Source organism: Argentina anserina, chromosome 7, assembly GCF_933775445.1.
Source record: "Argentina anserina chromosome 7, drPotAnse1.1, whole genome shotgun sequence".
In the NCBI taxonomy this organism is placed as follows: Eukaryota; Viridiplantae; Streptophyta; class Magnoliopsida; order Rosales; family Rosaceae; genus Argentina; species Argentina anserina.
The window spans coordinates 23,337,457-23,358,799 of record NC_065878.1 but is presented as its reverse complement, the minus strand read 5'-3'; the positions used below and the strand labels follow the sequence as shown (position 1 = coordinate 23,358,799).

At 38.9% G+C, this 21,343-nt stretch overlaps 2 protein-coding genes, 1 non-coding gene and 1 pseudogene across 3 annotated transcripts; 2 read left to right on the top strand and 2 right to left on the bottom strand.

The window, feature by feature from the left end:
* Positions 1–1,421: 1,421 nt before the first annotated feature.
* Positions 1,422–4,085, bottom strand: LOC126804068 (protein BOBBER 1). The gene is made up of 6 exons (XM_050531833.1): positions 3,541–4,085; positions 2,837–3,009; positions 2,523–2,571; positions 2,046–2,212; positions 1,837–1,920; positions 1,422–1,742 (listed from the first exon to the last, which is right to left on the bottom strand). Exons 1-6 carry the CDS (start codon positions 3,995–3,997, stop codon positions 1,704–1,706), a joined length of 969 nt encoding a protein of 322 aa, XP_050387790.1. The 5' UTR covers positions 3,998–4,085; the 3' UTR covers positions 1,422–1,703.
* Positions 4,086–5,873: 1,788 nt separating this feature from the next.
* On the bottom strand, positions 5,874–8,713 carry LOC126804076 (wax ester synthase/diacylglycerol acyltransferase 11-like; annotated as a pseudogene).
* A 367-nt stretch (positions 8,714–9,080) lies between these two features.
* Positions 9,081–9,153, top strand: TRNAA-CGC (transfer RNA alanine (anticodon CGC)). Its single transcript has one exon. It is a non-coding gene; the product is annotated as a tRNA-Ala (tRNA).
* Positions 9,154–16,784: 7,631 nt separating this feature from the next.
* LOC126804060 (probable pectinesterase/pectinesterase inhibitor 34) lies at positions 16,785–20,470 on the top strand. The gene is made up of 3 exons (XM_050531822.1): positions 16,785–17,935; positions 18,720–18,856; positions 19,486–20,470. Exons 1-3 carry the CDS (start codon positions 16,959–16,961, stop codon positions 20,181–20,183), a joined length of 1,812 nt encoding a protein of 603 aa, XP_050387779.1. The 5' UTR covers positions 16,785–16,958; the 3' UTR covers positions 20,184–20,470.
* Positions 20,471–21,343: the final 873 nt, after the last annotated feature.

Sequence of the window (21,343 nt, the reverse complement as noted above, 5' to 3'; positions counted from 1 at the left end):
TGCCTGCGAAATCTGTACAATCTAGTCTAATCAGAAGTTTATAGCTAAGCTAATCTCTTTTCACAATTTAGCTTCATGCCGTTCTTGATAAGATAAAACCTATTACGAGATAGGGGCTATTCATTTTCATCTATTAACTATCTCATACAAAGATCATATACCAAATTCTTTAACACAGGTCAGAAGAAATGGTGTGTTAATTAACGTGCAGCCAGTACATATGGTTGGTTGCGTTGTTAGATATGGAAAAGCGTCTGTCCATATATAGATCAACCATTGGCTGGTACGTTGCGACATCAACTAATCAAAGTTTTGTCTATAGAATAGACGTGAATGTGTACTTTGTAATTGTGAGAAACTTCTGCGTCTCCAGAACAAGCAAATGTCTACATCCCAACTACTATCATGGTAGAAATGAGTTACCGATTTATCTACGACAAACTAATCGAGACAAAACGAGCCATTATATATAGTCGGAAAAAAAGGTCGAGAAGGCAACAGAGGACACTATCGAAAACAAAAAATTATCAGAGAGGACAAGGATTGCAAGTCCTCTTTCGACCCAAGCAAAACCCAGCAGCACTTGTTTCACTATCAATCAATGGCCAAGTTCCACGCACAACTCACCAACGGACAAGGAGGGCCACTCGAAATAACACTGGAGGGGAACAAGTCCATCTTTGATATCAAAGTAAAGGGTGATATGATTTAAATGCTGACTGTGGAGGTTGCCTAAACAACAAGGTGGCCTATTCCTTGCTTGGTGTACGTCCAAGTCTCATTTGACCTCCCTCACTCTAGGACAATGCCGTGGTGGTGCCCTGGATTAGACTACTGCCTTTTTGCGGAAGGAGGCCTCTGAGGATGACACGAGTGGCATGCATGTCGGAACGTGGCGGCTCCTGGTTGAACTGTGAGACTTTTGCCAAGTCACGAGCGGGCGCCTTGTTTGGTCACACAAGGGACTGGCTTAGAGCGCGTGAGGCCTTGAACTGCAACAGATTTACATTTACTATTCCGGGACTGTTAAAACTTAAAACCATGGGTCCATGGCCCGGAATATTTCATTTTTCAGTTGTTTGCTGCGAACCAGGGGACCGGTTCAGCTGTGTTCTTACAGAGCAAATAAGAACATCAACGGATGCGAGAGAAGTCTCACAAGTTGCAAAGTACGGATCGCGTAATGTGCGTCGTCTATGCCTCTGAAAGGGCCTCTGAAGGGGTTCTATGAGGACTGGAGTATACTATCATCATGGCAGAACTCGATGAATTTACGTTAAGTTCAGGTCTCCTACTCGTTAGAATATATGGCCGGGCTAACTGACAATGGGAGTTGTAATTGCCGAGCCAGTGAGCCTGCGTCTTAAACATGTTCGAAACTCAAAAGTTCCAGACATATCACAACTCAACTCTGGTCAGCGTGCAAAACTGCATCTACCAGGAAGCCGAGTAAGAAGAATTGTTCAGAGCACCACAAACAATAGGGGAGAAAGGACATTTGATTTACGCACCGAAAGAAAATAGAGAGTTATACTAGTTTATAGGCATATTGTTAAACCATTCAACCCACATCACCCATCACCCAGCTACTCGGATAAGCCCTACAAAATAACCAAAGCTGAGCTCCAAAATATCTCCACAGTCAGAGAGCACCAAACTTCTAAGACAAACAAGAAAGTAGTCAGCAAACCGCATCACCCCATTCACTGTACCTTGGCCTTTGAGAAGTCCATTTCCGGATGCTGCAAGGTAAAAATGCATGAACATCAGTAAATTTTATAGCGGGCTAAAAACAACTTCATGAAGTGACTAGTCTATAAGAGCCATGGTAATCACCTCAGACATAAATTTCTTCAAGATCTCCTGCTTCTGCATTTCCTCACTGGTGGGAAGGCCCATCTGCTTCTGCCGCTGATCAAACTGTACAGTAAAAACATACAGAGGTAAGAAATTATGCGTTCACAAAGCCATATGGGCATTTGATTAGTTTCAAGAATAGAAATGAGAAAGAAAAGGAGAGATTTAAATCAGCAGTAGAGTTTTACCATCATCTTCTCAACTGTCTGGCGTGTTTCAGAATCCAGGTCAGACAACTTGCTAGGCTCTGGCTCAACTTTCTGAGTGTCTATTTCAGGGTCACCTTTCAGCAGAGCTTTCCACCACTCCAATTGGTTGTGTTTGGTCAGGAGAATAGACACAGCAGTTTGATCCTCTGCAAAGGTGATGAACCATCATTAGCATCACATAACAATTCATAACTCACAAGCCAGTAACCCTACTTAAGAGACAGAAACAACGCCTAGACATGACGTCCCGCAAACACAAAGCATTTACGTGTAATACCATATTACAAATGAATATATTTTTTGTTTAATAATAAAGACAACACATGACGTCCCGCAAACACAGAGCATTTACGTGTGGTACCATATCACAAATGAATAACTTCAGGAAACTAACATTCTTGTTTAAAAATAAAGACAACAAAATGAACTGCTACAAGTTTGTATGCACTAACATACCTATGCTCCATAAGCAATCATCAGGCTTGATAGACTGAAAGAGCTCCCCCTGCAACAATTTATCGTACATTAGAAGATGTCAAAAAATAAATACAGAAACAATAATTTGATTCTAGAACCAACATCATTTTAGTTTAGGCACACAGATTCTCATCAGCCACTATTTTTATTATGTGTAAAAAACTCTAATTAAGTCTCTCGTCTGGCTTGAATTTTACCATGTAGGAACCTACGCCACACATTTGTATTGTACATATCTAGTTGTTTGTGATATATGCCAAACTATAATATGAAGGATCAAACAGCAGACTTACATCAATGATAAGAGGCTGACCCTTCAGTCCAAACTTCAGACGGTTCTTCTTTGCCTCGTACACAATATCCCTTGATTTAGTTCCAGCAGGAACTGGAATGATGATATTAACCTCCTGCAGACTCTGAGTCCACGAGTATTTCTCCATATCAAGCCCATTCCCTTTGTTTGGAACTGCACATATGCAATCAGCACTCATATGAGAATCCAAATAAATAAATGCCTACAAACTCCGTGCTTCATCATTCCAATACTACGACATTTACATCATCTTACCGCAAGCATATGGTTTAAGAACCACTATAATTTCTTGCAAACCCCAAACATACAACCTAACAACGAATTCATAGTCTTCAACACAAATCACAGTATCGATGTTCACATTGGGATTTACAGACAAAATCAGTCTACACATCTCCTTAATCCAAACATACTAAACAATCACATCGTAAAACCACAACACATCTGCTCACACATTCAAAGCTCAAAACTTTCCACACTACATCAACCCCATTGTTTCGCAGCAAAAATCCAGACCAATCCTACAGTTCATACATTTCATTTCCCACCATATACAAACACAATGTTCTAATCAACAATTCGAATTCACACATCTACATTCCTAATTCCACAAATCACAACAATCATATAACTGTATGAATCGAAAAGCTCATATCTTTGAAATGTAACAGCTCAAATTCATACCTCTCTTGCCGCTCTTCTCCTCCGCCACCGCTTTCGGCGCCTCCACCTCCTTGTCCTTCTTCTTCTCCTCCACCACCGGCTTCGGCTCCGCCTCAGCCTCCTCCTTGGCCTTGGCCTCCGCCTCCTTCTTCTTCGTCTTCTCCTCCTCCGCCCACCGCTTCTTCCTCTCCTCCTCCATCTTCTTCCTCTCCTTCTCCCTCACCGCCTTGAAAACCGCCACCAGATCCCTCTCCGCCGTCGGCCGCCGCATGAAGTCGCTCTCCTGCGCCAGAAACTCAAACGCCTTCTCCAGAAACCCCGACGTATTGTTCCGATCGAACTTGGTGCTGAACGACGTCGCCGCCACCCTCGCCCCCGACGACGACGACGAGGCCGAACCGGACGCCGACGCCGACGCCGATTTGGCTTGCGGTGACTTCTGTTGCTGCTCCTCTTGGATATCGGAGATTATCGCCATGGATGATCGGAAAGTTGAGAGCTTTTGAGATTGTTAGGGTTTGTGGCTCACAGTAAATTTTGAGCTGTATTTATACATAGTAAACTCGGTCAAGATTCTAGAGACTAGAGAGAGTTCCAGAAGGCTTTTTTCACATTGGGATTAAACTCCTGATTTTTCATTTTGAAAACATAATTATATAATCTAATTTCTTGTAAAAAAATAGAAATTACTGTTGGATCCAAGTTTTTCGGATCAGAGTCCAACTCTAAATTTAGACCAAATTTTGGATTCGATATTATGAGTATATTTTTTCGAACGATATTGTGAATAATTACTTTCTCATGATTTATTTTAGTATATGAAATGGATTAAATTCGAGTTTTCGATTACGAAGAATTAGTAATAACTGATGAATTGAATATTAATTTGAGATGTCCTCACTTTTCTATCAATTTTCATGTACAAATTAATTTCACTTCATGAAGTAAATATTTGAGATTGATAGTAGCTTCACTATGGATAATCAAACGTGTCAATTTCAACTCACTGCATCTAGTATCCTATTTTAATTAGCTGAAGGGTCCAAATTCAACAAAAAGATACACCAAGTTACAGAGCCTGAATGCACCAAATTCAAGTCATCAGAGATACAGTACAATATGTTGCATCAAGTCTGAAGGCAACTAAGTCAATTAGAGAAAACATACTCGTAGAATTCGCCATGAATATTACTTTCCATATCTATTTCCCCCATATGATTCTCAAACCTTGTCCATATTTCTGGATCTCCATCCTCTTGCTTTTTGTCCAAGTCTCTGATAAGAATGCAATACCGTTAACCCTTTTGTCACTGATGCATCCAAAGCCGGGTGGTAATATAGTTGTCCTAGCTGTTTAATGTATGCATAGAGAGGACAACAAAATTGAACTAATCATAACTTGAGCCATGGAATACTCACAATGAAATATGAACAGTGATAAAGGTAGGTACTGTTCAAGACGGATATATGAAAATCAGAAGCTAAATTTTTAGATTTCTTCTGTGATTTCCAATTTTGTTACTTTTTTTCTGTTTCTCAGCCATCATCAGGTTCAGACGTACCGTGGTTGTGTGTGCTATTTATTTAAGTGTATTTTCTGTGATGGTTTCTTGGCTTTGCTTTTACATTTAGCAACTTGTAAATTTTTACCAACATATTTGATTTCTTAACAATCTTGCCTTCAACTGATTCATAGAGGTTTTCTGAAATTTTAGTAGCTTCTGGTTACCTATATAACAATAGTCTACATAGAGAAAACTTGCTCTTGTCAGGTTCTCTATAATTGATGTGGCTTTACTATATAACATACATCTCCTATGTGTTCAGTTCCAAGTACCTTAGATGCTGTCTAGCTTCACATGCAAATGATCAGAAATCTAACAGCAAGAAATGTGGGGGTAAACTTTTCTTCATTTGAAGCTGTCATTTATCAGGTAGATTGTTGCAAACTGAAATTTACCGGGTTTTTTACCTGGACGCGCAACCTCATCTTCTCAGCTCCATCTTCCTTGAGTTTCCAAAACCTCTCGGCACCGTATTCCTATTCCGAAATACAACAAACAAGAGAGAGAGAGAGAGAGAGAGAGAGAGAGCGTCTTCATAAAAAAATTTGTGAAGAAAGTTCACTGTAAATTTTACGTTAATGATCATTCGATGCATTCAAGGTTTTACATATATGTTTCTTTGTATTGTATCAAATTGAACTAATTGCTGCGTCTGTTATGAGTTTGGAAACAAAGATGGAAAGATATATTTGGTTTGTTCACTTTGTTGCATTTTGTTTGTACATTGTTCACCATAAACCACAGCACAGAAGTACAGACTGGTCGATCACCTCAGCCCATTTAGTTTTACATAATGATCATTTGGTGTATTCAAGGTACTAGTAAGTAGGGTCAACAGAAGCTTGTCATGCACTGCATCTATGGCTCTGAAAAATTCTGATTCGGATAGTGTTTACTATGGCGATATCATTTACATGCTGAAACTATAATTTTGATCCATTTGCAGGTGTTGTAGTGTGGCAGAGGAGAGTCATAGGTTCATACTTTAGGCAGAAAGGTATTCCACATCTCATGGACTCATCAAATTTGAACTAAACACAGTTGAGACTTCCCTCTTCAGCAATATTAATCCCCTTTTCGACAACAGCATCGAGAATGAGTTTGAGTGAATCTTCTATATCATCCAACAGCTTTTCAGGATCAGGGATTATATTGGGGTCAACAGCTAAGCTAATAGTCATTTTTTTCAGCGTAGCTTTGAAAATGAATATGCAATGCCTGCCAACAACAATATTGAGTGAAAATTGAGATAGCAAAATGATAGTTCCTTGTTTATCGCATGGTTTAAAGTCAGTACCAAGTATAATGAAACGAGAGAACCTACATGTGGGTGGCCGTAAACATTAGGAGCAATGTAAGTAACTGGATGCTCGTAATAGCTAATTTCTTCCGGGGACCAATCAAGTTTGTGAATGCTAGTGTGGAGTTGCAAAGAACTCTATGTGCTACTGCTCCAGCTCCCTGTAAGATCATACAAACATCTGTAACTGTAAAATAGTACGTACGCACTCTACTACTCCATATGAAAAGACAGTGAATTATGATTTTGAACCTTGGCTCCACGAATATAATCCAAAGGGTCATCTTGTAGGGCAATAGTGAAGGGAACTAGGACATATCCAATCTTATTGCCCCACTTAGTCTTGGATTTCTTAGCCATCATATCAGCTAAATCCTGTTATATAAGAGGAACACCGGAGAGATGTCACTTGTTTTTATATTTACAGAGAATAATAAACATTGCTTGAGATATGAGGAATGCTTCCTAACTATATATTGATTACCTGAATCCCAACAGCTGGTCGTAGGTTAACTAGAACGTTTGCTCTAAGCCGGATTCTTTTTGGAAGATAGTTTCCCTTCTTCTTTGCCCCCGCATCTTTATTTTCACCTGCCGCTATATTAACCATAAACACCATTCTGTTCCTCAGAATAAATTTTTCTTCAAGTATCAATGAGCAAGTGGAAAACTGGAAATGGATCTGAAGAAGCTACAGTTCAACTGAAATGATAAGATGATATCATGGCCGTAGAAGTGGCCAGTTTTAATAGTAGATCATACAGAAAGCTACTACAGGAGTTCCAACTTTCACAGAAATTTTTCTCCAAAGTGAAAAGAAAGAGAAAATAGGGTACTGTTGACTAAGCTAGTGATAAGTAATAACAGAAGACTGATTGAATCTTCTGAATTAGGCCAAGAGATCTCACCGTATCTGTAATTTAAATATCGTTATAGACCTGCTTGTGTCACTCCCAATATAACATCATTGATGGTCTGGTGAAATGTTAAGAGAAACTATATATGAGTCCAAGAAATAATTCCTATATATGGGACACCACCTCAACAATATACCGGGTACAAGGAATAATTCCTCTGAGTGGAATCAGATGTTTGAAACAAATTAATCCCCATTATGGTTGCATAATTAATTGTTATGTTCAAGTTTCTTCCAAAGCTGAAACCATATGTATTTCAACTCTTAATATAGAGAGACGGACAAATGCTGGTAGTAGTTAATTTTCAGCCAGACAGTACTTGAGAACTTCTTTGCATAATTGATGTGATGCACTGAATTTTCAAAAAAAATAAAAGATAGATCCACTGAATACTAAAACTATAATGATTAAAGGATGTGTGACTAACATACCATGTCTTTACTTGCTTGATGTGATCCAAACTAACTGTTCGATGTAAGAAGCGCCTGGTAGTAAGCTCAACACCAGGCTGACCTTTAATAGGAGTCTTTATGTCTTTCAAAACCAGAATAGTGGCAACAAACAGCAGAAGATCAACCAAAGTGTTTCCTATCAATGTTACTGCTGACCAAATAGCCAATAACAACCGCCAGAACATGTTCGAATCACTTGAAGAACTACCCTCATGTTTTCTCATGGTTGGAACACTAGGCAACGCATCCAAGTCCGACGTTTCTCTGGTACAAGCTAGTAGAAATGACATGAGGGACGCGCCATCACCTATCGAGTGGTGAATCCGGATCACTGCAACGGCTTCTGCCTAAGAGGTTTTGACATTGAGGATATGGACTTCCCATAATGGCTTGGAAAGGTCAAGAGGGCTTGTGGTGAGGTGGGAAATGTAGTCACTTACAAACTGGTCAGCATCCTCCATATTTGAATCCATGTTTGGAACAATAACATGATCCTCCATATTTACTGAAACTTGTATCCATCTCTTTTTACCTCATAAGTTTCTACCCTTCACCTATTACCACATAAGTAATCAATTAAGTCCAAAAAAAGAGAAGAAGTTTGTATTACAAATTAATGTCAAGCCACATAAATAAGAAGGAACATAAATAGAGCAATGAATAAAAGGAACACTTAATCACAAAAGAAACAGGAATAGAAGAAGTATTGTAGTGTTTACCATTTTACTAGAGAAGCGAGGATGCTTAAGAAAGTTTTCCTTCAAGCTGGCGCTGATTACTTGAGGATTGATCCAGGTGCTGCAGCCCATTCGAACAAGAATGTAACAGCTGAACTTTGGAGAGTGAAACAGACGCGCTGTTGGACTTAGACTTGGCTGAGTATCTTCCATCTCTGCTACCTCAGAGTTTAGTAGCAAGCTACTTGTGTAGTCCATCTAGAAATTTTCTTGTGATGTACATGGCTTTGGTTAGGTGATGCTTTAATATGTGGGGATTCTGGGGAAATTTAGAGCTTGGGACAGAGACTACAAGAAAATGAAGTAAAGAAAGTGGTAATGAGTGATTACACTAATGGTTATATGGTACTTCGGAGTATTGAAACTTGAAAGTTAGCGGGATGAGATTGGTTTCTCGATCGGGAACTTCTATAAAGATTGGCATATGAGGTTGATTTGGGAACCACTTCATTTTCTGGTAGGAACTCGTTAGAATCGAAGAAAACAGTACTTTCAACCTTTCAAACAAGTTATTGACGAAGGCACGGGGTTAAACAAGTGTGAAAATAAACCCCCAAATAAAATATTAACTGATCACTCAACTGTCGACTGGGGGTGTAGCTCATATGGTAGAGCGCTCGCTTCGCATGCGAGAGGCACGGGGTTCGATTCCCCGCACCTCCATTTCAATTTTTTATTTTTTCAAACACCCACCTATTTGGATTCAATAGCAGCAGACCAGTCAGTATAACCTATATTCCAATCATGCCCGGCCCAAGGGCAAGGCAAACAAGTCACAAGACTTGGGCCACATAATTAATTAGAAGGCCTCTTCTCTCTAAATATCTCTCACACACACATATATACAGAAATCCGGGGCCGATGATATACATTTCAAGATTCCGACCGCCCCGTGGACTGGCGGTGCAGCTGAAAATTTATGTCTTATGCGCTGTCATCGACAGAATCACCGAATCTGCACCATACAGACGTCCGTAGTTGCAAATTTCTCTATACACACATACTTTTTTAATAAAAATTAGGACAAAAAAATAACGAGAAGTCATCTGCCATCTAGAATTTTTTAGTTTCTCAATCTGGGATTAGAAAGCCAATAGTTTCCTCAATCTTTCACTAATTTGGGAATAGAGCGTTGCTCTAAGTTCTCAATCCAAACATAGTATCTCGGTTCCAAATTCATATTCGTACAAGCTATTGAGGTCTCAAGTTTTAAATTTTGTGGCTATTTTATTGTTATCTTGAAATTGTTTTAACATGCTTTTTGTATCAAGCTTTTCATATGTTAATGTTATTACGAAATCCTCTATGTAATATATATTGCATTGAAAGAAGTGTGAAATTAAAAAAAGTCATTTTTATTTTTATTTTTTAATAGCCTATCTTAGTTTTTGTTTTAGACCTCATTTGGTTACGGGACGGCCTGTTCCAATATGATTCATTCTTGAGATGATTAAATGACATGCCACTCTACCTGATCGTCTTCTTTTCTTCTTCGTTTAATAACATGCCCTCGTCGAGTAGCTGGGCAGTACGCATAGGCATGAAGAAGGAAGAAAATTATGCTGCACACGCAAACTGATCGAGCTCAAATGCTCATTAAATGATCAAATTAATTAGGCATTATCAATGTGGCAAGAATTTGGTTATTTTTTAGGATTTGGCGATTTGCGCAGCAAGAATTTGGATGTCACACTTTCAATCTGGTCCAAACTCCAAATTGAGTGCATCAACTTCCTCTATGAACATGATCTCTTCCCATTCCTCTTTATCGTTTATATCATGATATCTTTTTTTATCTCAATTGTAATTATTTTTTTTATTTCCAGTTCCAAGACATTTTCTATGTGAGACCCAAACACAAATTCAACATAAGAAAACCCCAAATGCTTCATAGTGATACACTGTTGCATATCAAATCGAATGGGCCAATTTAGAAACCGGGCATTAGGGTATCCCCACAACCGAAGGTAATATCTCAGACATGGGACTAATCCCTGATGGGGCCCATGTGAAATAGTTTCAACCCGTTAGTCTATAAACCAGGTGTCCTGGCCACAGTAATATCCTCAATGCTCAAATTCATACCTTTTTTTTCCAGTTAGAAATAAAGAGGTGTGTAATGTCTGCGTCAACGATCAAACTCATGACCAATGTCACGTTTAAGCCCTGGTCAAAGAGTTGTCGCAGTCAAAAACCTCTACATCACACCTTGTGGTTCAATTGTAATGGTTTAGCCAAACAACGATGTTTCATTTTTCTAAACGACAATATATAGTAACATGGCTAATTCATTGATTCATACATTATATGCTTGTTATAATTGGGACAATGTTAATTATTCAACGTCCTTTGTGTGACACGTACCAATATCCAATATATGATGGGACTGATGGGAGAGATTGAAAATGTGAATAGATGGTGATATATATTGATTGCAAAGTGATTTTAGATGAAAATATATGAGAGCCCTGAAAGGGAAAACAAAAATCTGGTCTGCTGACCAAGAACTAAAACTCATTTTGTAGTTTTCAAAGAAAAAAAAAAGAGATTATAACGAGAACCCTCGGCTGCAACCGCCATTGTATTCACCAATAATTGAAAGTTATCTCGTCTTTGCATCAACAAACAATATGATGTTCAACAAATTAAAAAAAGAAATCGCTAATTGAATCGGATCATGTAATTAAGGAGAGAAATCCATTAAAAGAAGCAAACTTGCATGTTGAGGAGAGAAATCACAACCAGTAAAGACTACCATGTAATTAAGTGTCTAAATACAGCTATATTTTTTCCTTATTGTATAGGCAATCTGTTTTATCTTAGCAAACCTTATAATTGTGGATCTAGATTGATAGCCTCTGGGTATATATGTTGTAACCTATTCTCATGTAAATCAAGATTTGAATCTTCTTCTCAATATCAAAACTCTCTACATGTCATGTTACCAATTAATATTGCTTTTTATAAGAAAAACAATCCCAGGAATATGACAATTAATGACCTTGCTCTTTCAATCTTGATCGAAATGGTGATGGTGATCGAGTATTGTAGTGATCACTAATCGAGCTAGCTGGCAAGCATACTTTCCTTCTCCATATATGAATCAAAGAGCAACTTTTACTGTTTGGTTTCATACCCTAATTGAATCGGACTCTGGACAGTTAGTTTGGTTAATAATATGCGTGTGTCCGCGCTGATCGATCATAAAGTCATTACCAAGTCATTCGTTTTCAATCTAATTCTACCTTACCGTTGATTTTCCAGAACGTGAATGCAGAATGCTCATGTTTAATTGATTACAATATGCGAACACCAACAATTTTGAACCTTACCGGCATGGTGATATTCCGTTGTTTTCGTTACAGAGGCATGTGAAAAGCTCCAAAAACCAAGGCCATGTAACCATGTTTTGCCTCAAATTAATGCATTGACATATTCATGCATCTTAAGCTTGATGTATGTCTCACGTACGCTTAATGTATGTGGCTCAAATACTTCATCTTGTAATTAAATTAGTTCTCGTTGATTTCTAGCTAGTATCTATAATCTGTTTGAAAGAAAAACCAAACAATTTGAAAGCAGTTGAAACCTTGTTATTAGCAACGAACGAACAAGAGTAATATGATAAATCCACGTTCAAATTAGTAATTAAGATTAGTGTAGATACGTACATGATGCAGTTGATCTGAATAGTTATTTAAGTAGCGCTGGTAATATATTACGTACGCGTGATTGTGAAGTACTAGCTTAGAAGTTTCAATTTAGTTTTGAGGGAATGAAACTTCTATATGAGGAATTGAGGATATAACATGAAATCGATCTAGACGTATATACACAGTGGCGGATTTTTGCATATATATTCTGGAAAAAGGTGTCATTGTATCATTATGCGGTTGCTTAGAAAAGCAGAATATATTTCGAATTGTGTGGTTCTGAGATTTTAAATAAGGATCGCAAATGTGTACAACGGAGATTTGCGGCAAACAAATCATGTTATTAGCGAGATGGCACTTGGCCTCATGTTCCCCACCATCATGGAACTAGGCACATGCATGTTTATTTATCATTTCTGCAATCAAATTTCTGTTAGCTTGTTTAGCTATTTAGGTTGTCGATATAAGATCGACCACTCTCTCTCATTCGCAAGCTTATTAATAAAAATAGTCAACTCATCGTATTTTCTGTAGTTAAAAGAAAGCTAGCTAGCTTATCATATATACAATCTCAGCTCATCGAGTAGTCGTCCCTAGTGGATTTTCATATTCTCTTCCACTTTTATGTGATTTTCTCTTCATAAACATATGATTCTAAATCACGAACGATCCCTTTCTCAAGAGAAACATCTTTTGGTTAAAGTATAGAGTGAATAGTATCCCCCGGCCAGTATGTCTTTAGCTAGCTGCAAGAACAAGCTAGTGTGGCCGGCCTTGTCATTCGATTCCTTTACCGATCGAGTTTGTGTCGACACCAAGTTTTATCGTAACTGTTACTGTAGACAGCAGCAGAAGAAGAAAATTATGAAGTATTTGAATCACTAATTTCCGATGGAGAAAGCTCAATTCCGGTGGTGATCAAAGTCATAAACGTAATTGCTAAACCATCATAGTAGTAGTTACTTCAGTAGAGTAGTGATGGCATCACCCAGCTAACTTTATAGCTTGGGTGGGTTGGTTGTGGGTGGTGTCGTTGTATTCTTACGCTGTCGTTTCGATAATTTTTCTCTCATCTTATCATTACAGTGATTACAATTTATACAGATTATTTTAACTAAGAGCATCATGTGATTTTATCTGCAGCAATTAAGAAAAAAGAACAGAATTGAAAGTTAAACCGGTAAAACCATGATTCTCCTCTCGATCATATTCTTACGTACTACTACGACTGCTGTTCCTTCTTACACAGAAAATTAGTCAAATTCATGACTCATGCAAGACTTTACGTACTCTGGCATGAAATTTTATTGTTCATTCTTATATATATATATATATATATATATATATATATATTCAAATATATGATTATATTTTGTCGGTGAATTCTCAATGGGTGGTCATCTTTGTCAAACAGAAAAACTGTGGGACTCGCAGCAAGATTAGCAATTAACAATCTTTAGCCCTGATCATTCCTCATCAGAATCTAATCAATCTATCAAAATTTATATTTAATCTAATGGTCAATGATTGGTACTAATTTAGATTGTTATACCAATCGATTACTAATTGTTTAGTGGATTTGTGTCAGCTCAGATATCATCGTTGGAATTGGGATTACTATTGAAAATAGTCTCATTGTATATCTTTACAATCGAGGGAATCGATGTTCCAAAACTAAAGGTCATATGGGTGATGAAGGAATATGGGAATGAGAACTCTTGGACTAAATTCTTAAGCACTTCCAAATGGTTGTTGCATTGGACTCTCCAACCATAACAATTGGACATATATATGGCAATAACGTAACCATATCACCATTAGGTCACTCATTCATAACTTTATGTAAATATTTCCATATGAATCAAATTTGGAAATCACATATATTATCGAGACCAAGTTGGTTTATATGTAATACTTATTGATTATCGTAGAAGATGTTCAAAGTTGGAACACCTCTTCGCTCAAACAGAAAATCTGTACTTGAAAAAAAACGATGAAACTTTCTCAAGCTAACAAGCTAGGTGCATGCAAATCATTCACATTCCAAAGCACCCGTGGGTGTATCACATCTGATTCTCAAAGGGAACCGTTATGATTAAACTGTTCAAATTACCAAGCAGTGGACGTACATTATTCTTAAGGAATTAATCAAGATCGAATATCACTTTCTGAAAGACACTTTGTTGTTTCTCGGTGTTTTACGTACCAGCAAAGGGTTTTTACCTTCATCATCGGGTAATCGATCACCTTTTGTGTGCCTTTTTCCTTTTGTCATATAAACTGTATTCATATGTCTTTCTTTCAAGAAACTCCACATGTTAAGGATTCTATATGTGGATTTAGAATAAAGAGTCTTTCATTTTTGACGTGCTTAATTAATGTCTCAAACTGTTGTGCTTATCGTACAAATAGCACCAATACGGTTGTAGAAGCCTGATTCGTTTTGAATCTTATAATATTCACACCCTTTGGAAAGTTTAAATTGTGTGAAAACATCATGAAAAACTAACTGCTGTAAATGACTAAATGTCATGAAATGAGCATAAATTGAGTGAGTTCAATGGTGAAGATCAGAATCGTTCACATCAATCTATGTCACTGCACTGTGCACATATAAGACCGATGATGGGTTATATTGTTCGAGCACCTCGCTACCTTTTACATCTAGCTTCATGCGCTCGGCAAACCCTAATTTGAGTAGGAATATGTCTAACTAGCTGACTGGCTATCGCACTCGGTTCTAACTATCCTAACGTCTAAGTCGATGATGCAAGTTTAATTTATCGGGGTTTATATATCATTTTGAATCATTACATTTTTAACGATGTTGATTACGTGTTAACCCACTTAGGATCAGTCTATGTGTTATGATAGTATCTACGACATCATATGACGTAGCTCGATTTTAGGTGTGTTAGTGTCATTTTCTTTGAGACTAAATTGTTGCATTGGGTCACTATTGATTTTAGACCATGTACGTACGTACGTACTTGGTATGCTTAATTATAATTTGATTCTCATTTCTGTCAAACTTTGTACAACATCAAATATATGATGAGTCAATTAACAAGTAAACTAACACTGACCACCAGGTCTACTACGTTGTTCATATTAATAAAATGCGTGCTACAATATGCGGGCACCGTGACCAAATTTTGCTTGCTATTCTTAATGGTCTCAATTTTATGTGGACAAATTCTGCAGGAAAAAGAAGTAGCTAGCCTTATAATTGAAGTGAAACTATTTTCATTTTTCATAGAACTATTGGATGTCCTTTCAAGAAATATTGGATGTAATCAATCAATACTAGTAAGATAATTAAATTTAGCAATAGAATCACCAAGTAAAATGAAAAAGAGAATGTGAGCAGCACATTTTGACATTTAGCTTAAGAGCTAAGAGAATCAAACTCATGCACGCACAGGTACTCAACTTTAACTAATTGTATCGAACAAAAAAAAACTTTAACTAACATTCTGACGTCACCCTTAGTTTTGCTTCAATTATAGTACATTATCGTCACTTCCAATTGTTTTAAGTGTTTCAAAAACGAGTATAGAAATCTCTCATAAAATTCCAATTACTATGGAAAAAATTGACCTATAGATTTTGAAAGTACTGTGTGATTTATGTATGATCACATCGATCGTTTATGTTAAATTAAATTGGATTACGCGGTTTCAAACTTATGTGTATCTCAAGGAGTGAGTGTAGGTAACTACTCCTAGTCCAATCTCAAGTTGCGTCCTATTATTTAGCAACGCTTCAATAATTCAGTGTCAATAATATATAGTGTTCAATATCCTAAACAAGTATAATGAGATGAGATCAAGAAAACACTCCATGTAGTTATATGTCCAACTATTTCTCCGGGAGAAAATTATTATATATATCCGCCACATATTTCACGAGATGTACCCCTTAATGTTATTGGTTCATTTTTCACTGTTATTGTTTCTGATTAGTTTTTATATAAATAAAATTTTTGTCATTTTCACCGCGTACATGTTAATTATACCATGACGTAATATAATTAGCTTAATACACTATATGACAGTGTCACATAGTGTGACGGATACACAACATAATTACTCACCGTACCAGAATACCTTGTCTGGAGAAATCTCCATATATACATCTCCTCTCGTGTTTAGCCTCCAAAGTAGTTTTCAGAAATTAGAGAGGAGAAAGAACAAAGTGAGATGACCTAGTTAAGGACGAAAATTCTATCATACGCGACTGTATGGGATACGCCGGCAAATCCAACCGCTGAAGCACACCACCACCACTGCGTGTAAAAAATAACAGCCCTTGTTAGCCTGCTCTATAGTGTACAACGATGTACCCTAGACGAACCCAGTTAAGGAAGCTGGAAATACAAATTGAGAGAAAAGCTGTTTAGATGTCTGTGGTCTTTGACTCGGTGGGAGCTCATGAGACATGAGCTAAGAGGAAGTAGTAGCCAGCTAATGCTGAAGATCAACACAGACCTCACACCAACCTTCTTTTATTCTCTCACTATCGTCCCCACTCCACTCTCTCTATCTCTCTTTATCTCTCACCACCATCATCATGTATACAACACTTATTTATATACACACACTCACTAATATTTACACCATCCGCATCATATTCTTCTTCTTCGTCGTCCACAATTATTAATACGACACATATATAAATACACAGCACCCCACTCCATCTTCAAAGCTCAAACCCCACTTCCCTTCTCTCTATTCTCAGCTAGCTGGCTGCAAGTAAAAACCTCTCTCACTGAAGCCCTACTTCTTCAGGTACGTAGACTTACCGGAAGTTCCAATGGGATACGGTCGTCTCCAACCCTCCGATCCTGGAGGTTCTTCAAGCTACATGGGCGACCAATCCCCACCACCGCAATATCACCCGCCCCCTCGTAAGAGCAAGAAGAAGCTCATCATATTCTCCATTCTCTCCATCACTCTTATCGTCGCTGCCGTGGTCTCCGCCGTGCTTCTCATCGCAGTCCGATCCAAGCCCTCGTCGCCGTCGAGCGCCTCGCTCCTCCACCGTAAGCCGACGCAGGCCATCTCCGACGCCTGCTCCAAGACTCGCTTCCCTTCTCTCTGCGTCAACTCCCTCCTCGACTTCCCGGGATCGCTGAACGCGACGGAGTCCGACCTCGTCCACATTTCCTTCAACATGACGCTGCAGCATCTCAACAAAGCTCTCTACCTTTCCTCGGGGCTCTCCTATCTCCAGATGGACCCCCGAGCCAAGTTCGCCTACCAAGACTGCCTCGAGCTCCTAGACGACAGTGTGGACGCGCTCACCCGCGCGCTCACTACCGTCGCGCCCGGGCGCGACGGTAGTGCCGGGTCCAACCAGGACGTGCTCACTTGGCTGAGCTCGGCGCTGACGAATCAAGACACGTGCGGGGAGGGGCTCGCCGACGTGAGCGGCGCGGTGAAACAGGAGCTGGGCCAGAAGCTCAAGGACTTGTCGGAGCTGGTGAGTAACTGCCTGGCGATATTCACGGCGACGAGTAGTAATGATTTCTCGGGAGTGCCGATTCAGAACAGAAGATTACTGATGGAGCGTGATATTATGGGAGGAGATAATGCCGATATCTCCCGGGATTTCCCCACATGGTTAGGCAATAAGGAGAGGAGGCTGCTGGCGTTGCCGGTGCCGCAGATACAGGCCGATATAATCGTCTCCAAGGACGGCAACGGAACCTACAAGACGATCGCCGAGGCGATCAAGAAGGCACCGGAGCATAGTTCTCGCCGTATAATTATTTACGTCAGGGCAGGAAGGTAAGTTTCACTCGACTAATAATGCTGGATTGTTTCTTTCCCCCATTTTCCTCTCCCTTTTGCTAATTGTTTTTTTGTCCTCCGGCCGATTCGATGCATGTGGTTTCTATTATTCCGTGCAAAAATATTACATCTATGATCAAATCAATAAGGGAGATCTTTTAACGCGGTTTCTCACACCGCAGACACACTATTTTGTCTGAACAGTAAATACGAGAAATTATTATATAAACTTCTATCTATCACATTTTGCGTACTCTTAATAATATTTTTTATCGTGTTTATTTTTGATTAATTATTTATATATTTTTTATATTTTTTATCGCATATATGTTAATTATACCGTGATATAATATAATTATCTGGGTAATAATTACTCCCGTCGGACAATGAGCTAACGAGAGTATCCGCGATTATAATCAACCCGTTGCTAAAGTAACAGTATTGGGTTCTTAGATTAATATCACTACATCTTTCCATGAACTTTTACATGTCATTTTGCAATGAAAAGAAACAAAGGTTTTGAAGCGTATTAATGTAAAATTATAAGTATGGGTGGTTGTCGGTGGAGCATAGTGGGGAGGACCGTGAGCATTGACGTCGTTATCTACCGGGTTGTTGGTATGTAAAACTTTGTTGCATGTAAAGTGCATAACGACATGTGCATGTGGCCGATATACCTTCTCTTAATGGCTTGCATTTCATGGATTTAACTCGTTTTACTTTTCAGTAAAAATGGATTACTTTCTTTAAAGGTCTGAGAATAATTTGGATTGATTTCCAGGTACGAAGAAGATAATTTGAAGGTGGGAAGGAAGAAGACGAACTTGATGTTCATTGGAGACGGCAGAGGCAAAACCGTGATCACCGGTGGTAAAAATGTTGGCCAAAACTTAACCACATTCCACACTGCATCATTCGGTAAATTCTTCCTCTATCTTAGACTTTCACCTTCAATAATTAAGTAGAGTTCTTCACCTGTAATATGCTTTCTAAGTATCACAAATAATTGAAATTTCATTACCCCAAAATACAAAAGTTGATATCATCAAAGAAGTTTCGTCATGAAAAAATGTTTGCGGTGGGTCATTTTGTTCATTATTTTGCATGACTTGAGTTACGACTTTCACGTGTCATGTTAGTTTGCAACTTGGTGATGTGTGTGTGACACTCACTAGCAATCTCGTTTTCTTGTGTTGTTTAATATTGGCGTATTTACCCATGCTGAAATGACCAAGTGTTGCAATGTTCTTTATTCCTCAATCTTCAGCTAAATACTTTATCTTTTTTAACTTGGTCATGATTTATAATTTAAGCACCCCAGCTGAACCTGATTAGCAAACTAAATAAGTGGATAGCAACATAGTACTACTAATTCTATAAATTATTGGAAGTGCGTGACTGTAATGGCCAATGGGTATATTAGTCACTTGATTAATGTGATAGCGATGCTATATTCACTATATTTTGTATTGCTGTGTATGGTCCTATATGCATGATAGTGACAAAAGCTGTGACTAATGGGAGACTCTTGGGTTGTTGGTCCACAGCGGCTACCGGAGCAGGCTTCATTGCACGGGACATAACGTTTGAGAACTACGCCGGCCCGGGGAAGCACCAAGCCGTCGCCCTCCGTGTCGGGGCGGATCACGCCGTAGTCTACCGGTGCAACATTATCGGATATCAAGACACATTTTACGTGCACTCGAACCGGCAATTCATACGTGAATGCGCTATATATGGGACAGTGGACTTCATATTTGGCAATGCGGCCGTGGTGTTCCAAAATTGCACTCTCTTTGCCCGCAAGCCAATGCCCATGCAAAAAAATACCATCACGGCTCAAAATAGAAAAGACCCGAATCAGAACACCGGGATGTCGATACATGCTTGTCGGATCCTTGCCACGCCGGATCTTGAGCCCGTAAAGGGTAGCTATCCTACGTATTTGGGACGCCCTTGGAAAATGTACTCTAGGGTTGTGTACATGTTATCGTACATTGGGGATCATGTAGAGCCTCGTGGATGGCTCGAGTGGAATACCACTTTCGCTCTAGACACTCTCTACTACGGCGAGTACATGAACTACGGACCGGGTGGGGCGGTAGGCCAACGTGTAAAATGGCCTGGTTATCGGGTCATCACGTCCATCGTTGAGGCCACCAAGTTCACCGTGTCGGAGTTTATATATGGCTCATCATGGTTACCCTCCACCGGAGTGGCATTCTTGGGTGGCCTTGCCGTCTAAATTCCGAACTATTCTCTACTTACTTTGTCCCATATCCGTAATTAGGTGAAGGTTACATTTTATTGCTAAGCTGTAAGAATATAGTATTTTTACCGTGTTCTATTTTTTGACAATATATAAAAATAAGTCGCATTGTATTCCCTTTCTGTTCGTTGAACTCAAATACCCAACGAGTCAATGATGTAGAAGCTATACAAAGTATGAATTTAGCTTTGTCCCGTAAACTAATAATGTATGGATCATGATCAGTTGAAGAAAACTATGTGGAGCTTGTTGTCAACTTCAAATTTGGCTCTGTCACTTGGATCTTGTGGTCGCCTCAGCTTTGTAGGTATCTTCAATTTGTAATGATTGGCGTCGGTGGGCCGTGATAGTTGGAAGAAGTTGCTCGAACATTAAGCAATATACAACTAGATCGGTGACTCTTGTGCTCTTAATAGGAGCAAAATGGGGACAACATTGTAAGTTTGTAACATTCACAACATGGATCCTTCTAGCATGAACAGAAATGATGGATGTATAAACTCGCGACACGGATACATATATACTAATGTGTGTACGTTTATTGTGAGAAAGATGATGTATACATGGGTTACGAGTAGCTATAATGGGGCGATAGAAGTACTATGATTTGCCCCGGAAGAGCTATGCCGTCCATGCCACACATAATGTAGTGTAATTCAGAAAATCACTCCCACTTAGTTTTTTTGTTAGAATTGGCAAAGAAGACCGACTGAGAACCAGGCCATGTTAGATTCAATAAGTTTCGTTTGATGAAACCTACCTGTCGGAGACGACAGTGTCTGCACGCTAGAGTTGGCAACATTGTGAATTATAGGGCGCGGCGCAACTTGTTTTTGTCATTATGTTTTAGGTCAAACCAAGTGCCTTGTTTGTTTGGATTTCAAAGCTTCAGGCCCCTCCTCCCATATTTGAAAGTTTTGGGAAAGATGAACCTCTTTCCTAGATCAAAGGCCAAGACCAGAGAGCATGGCCAGCTGTGGAATATTGATTCATAATGTGATGGACTGATGGTGTAGTCCACTCATGTTGATGTGATTTTGTAACAAGCATCCATTTTTGTGCCTCCAAACACCAAATGCTCACATGGCTCATATCAAGAGGATGTTCCTCATCCAATTTTATGTTTGGTTTGGTTG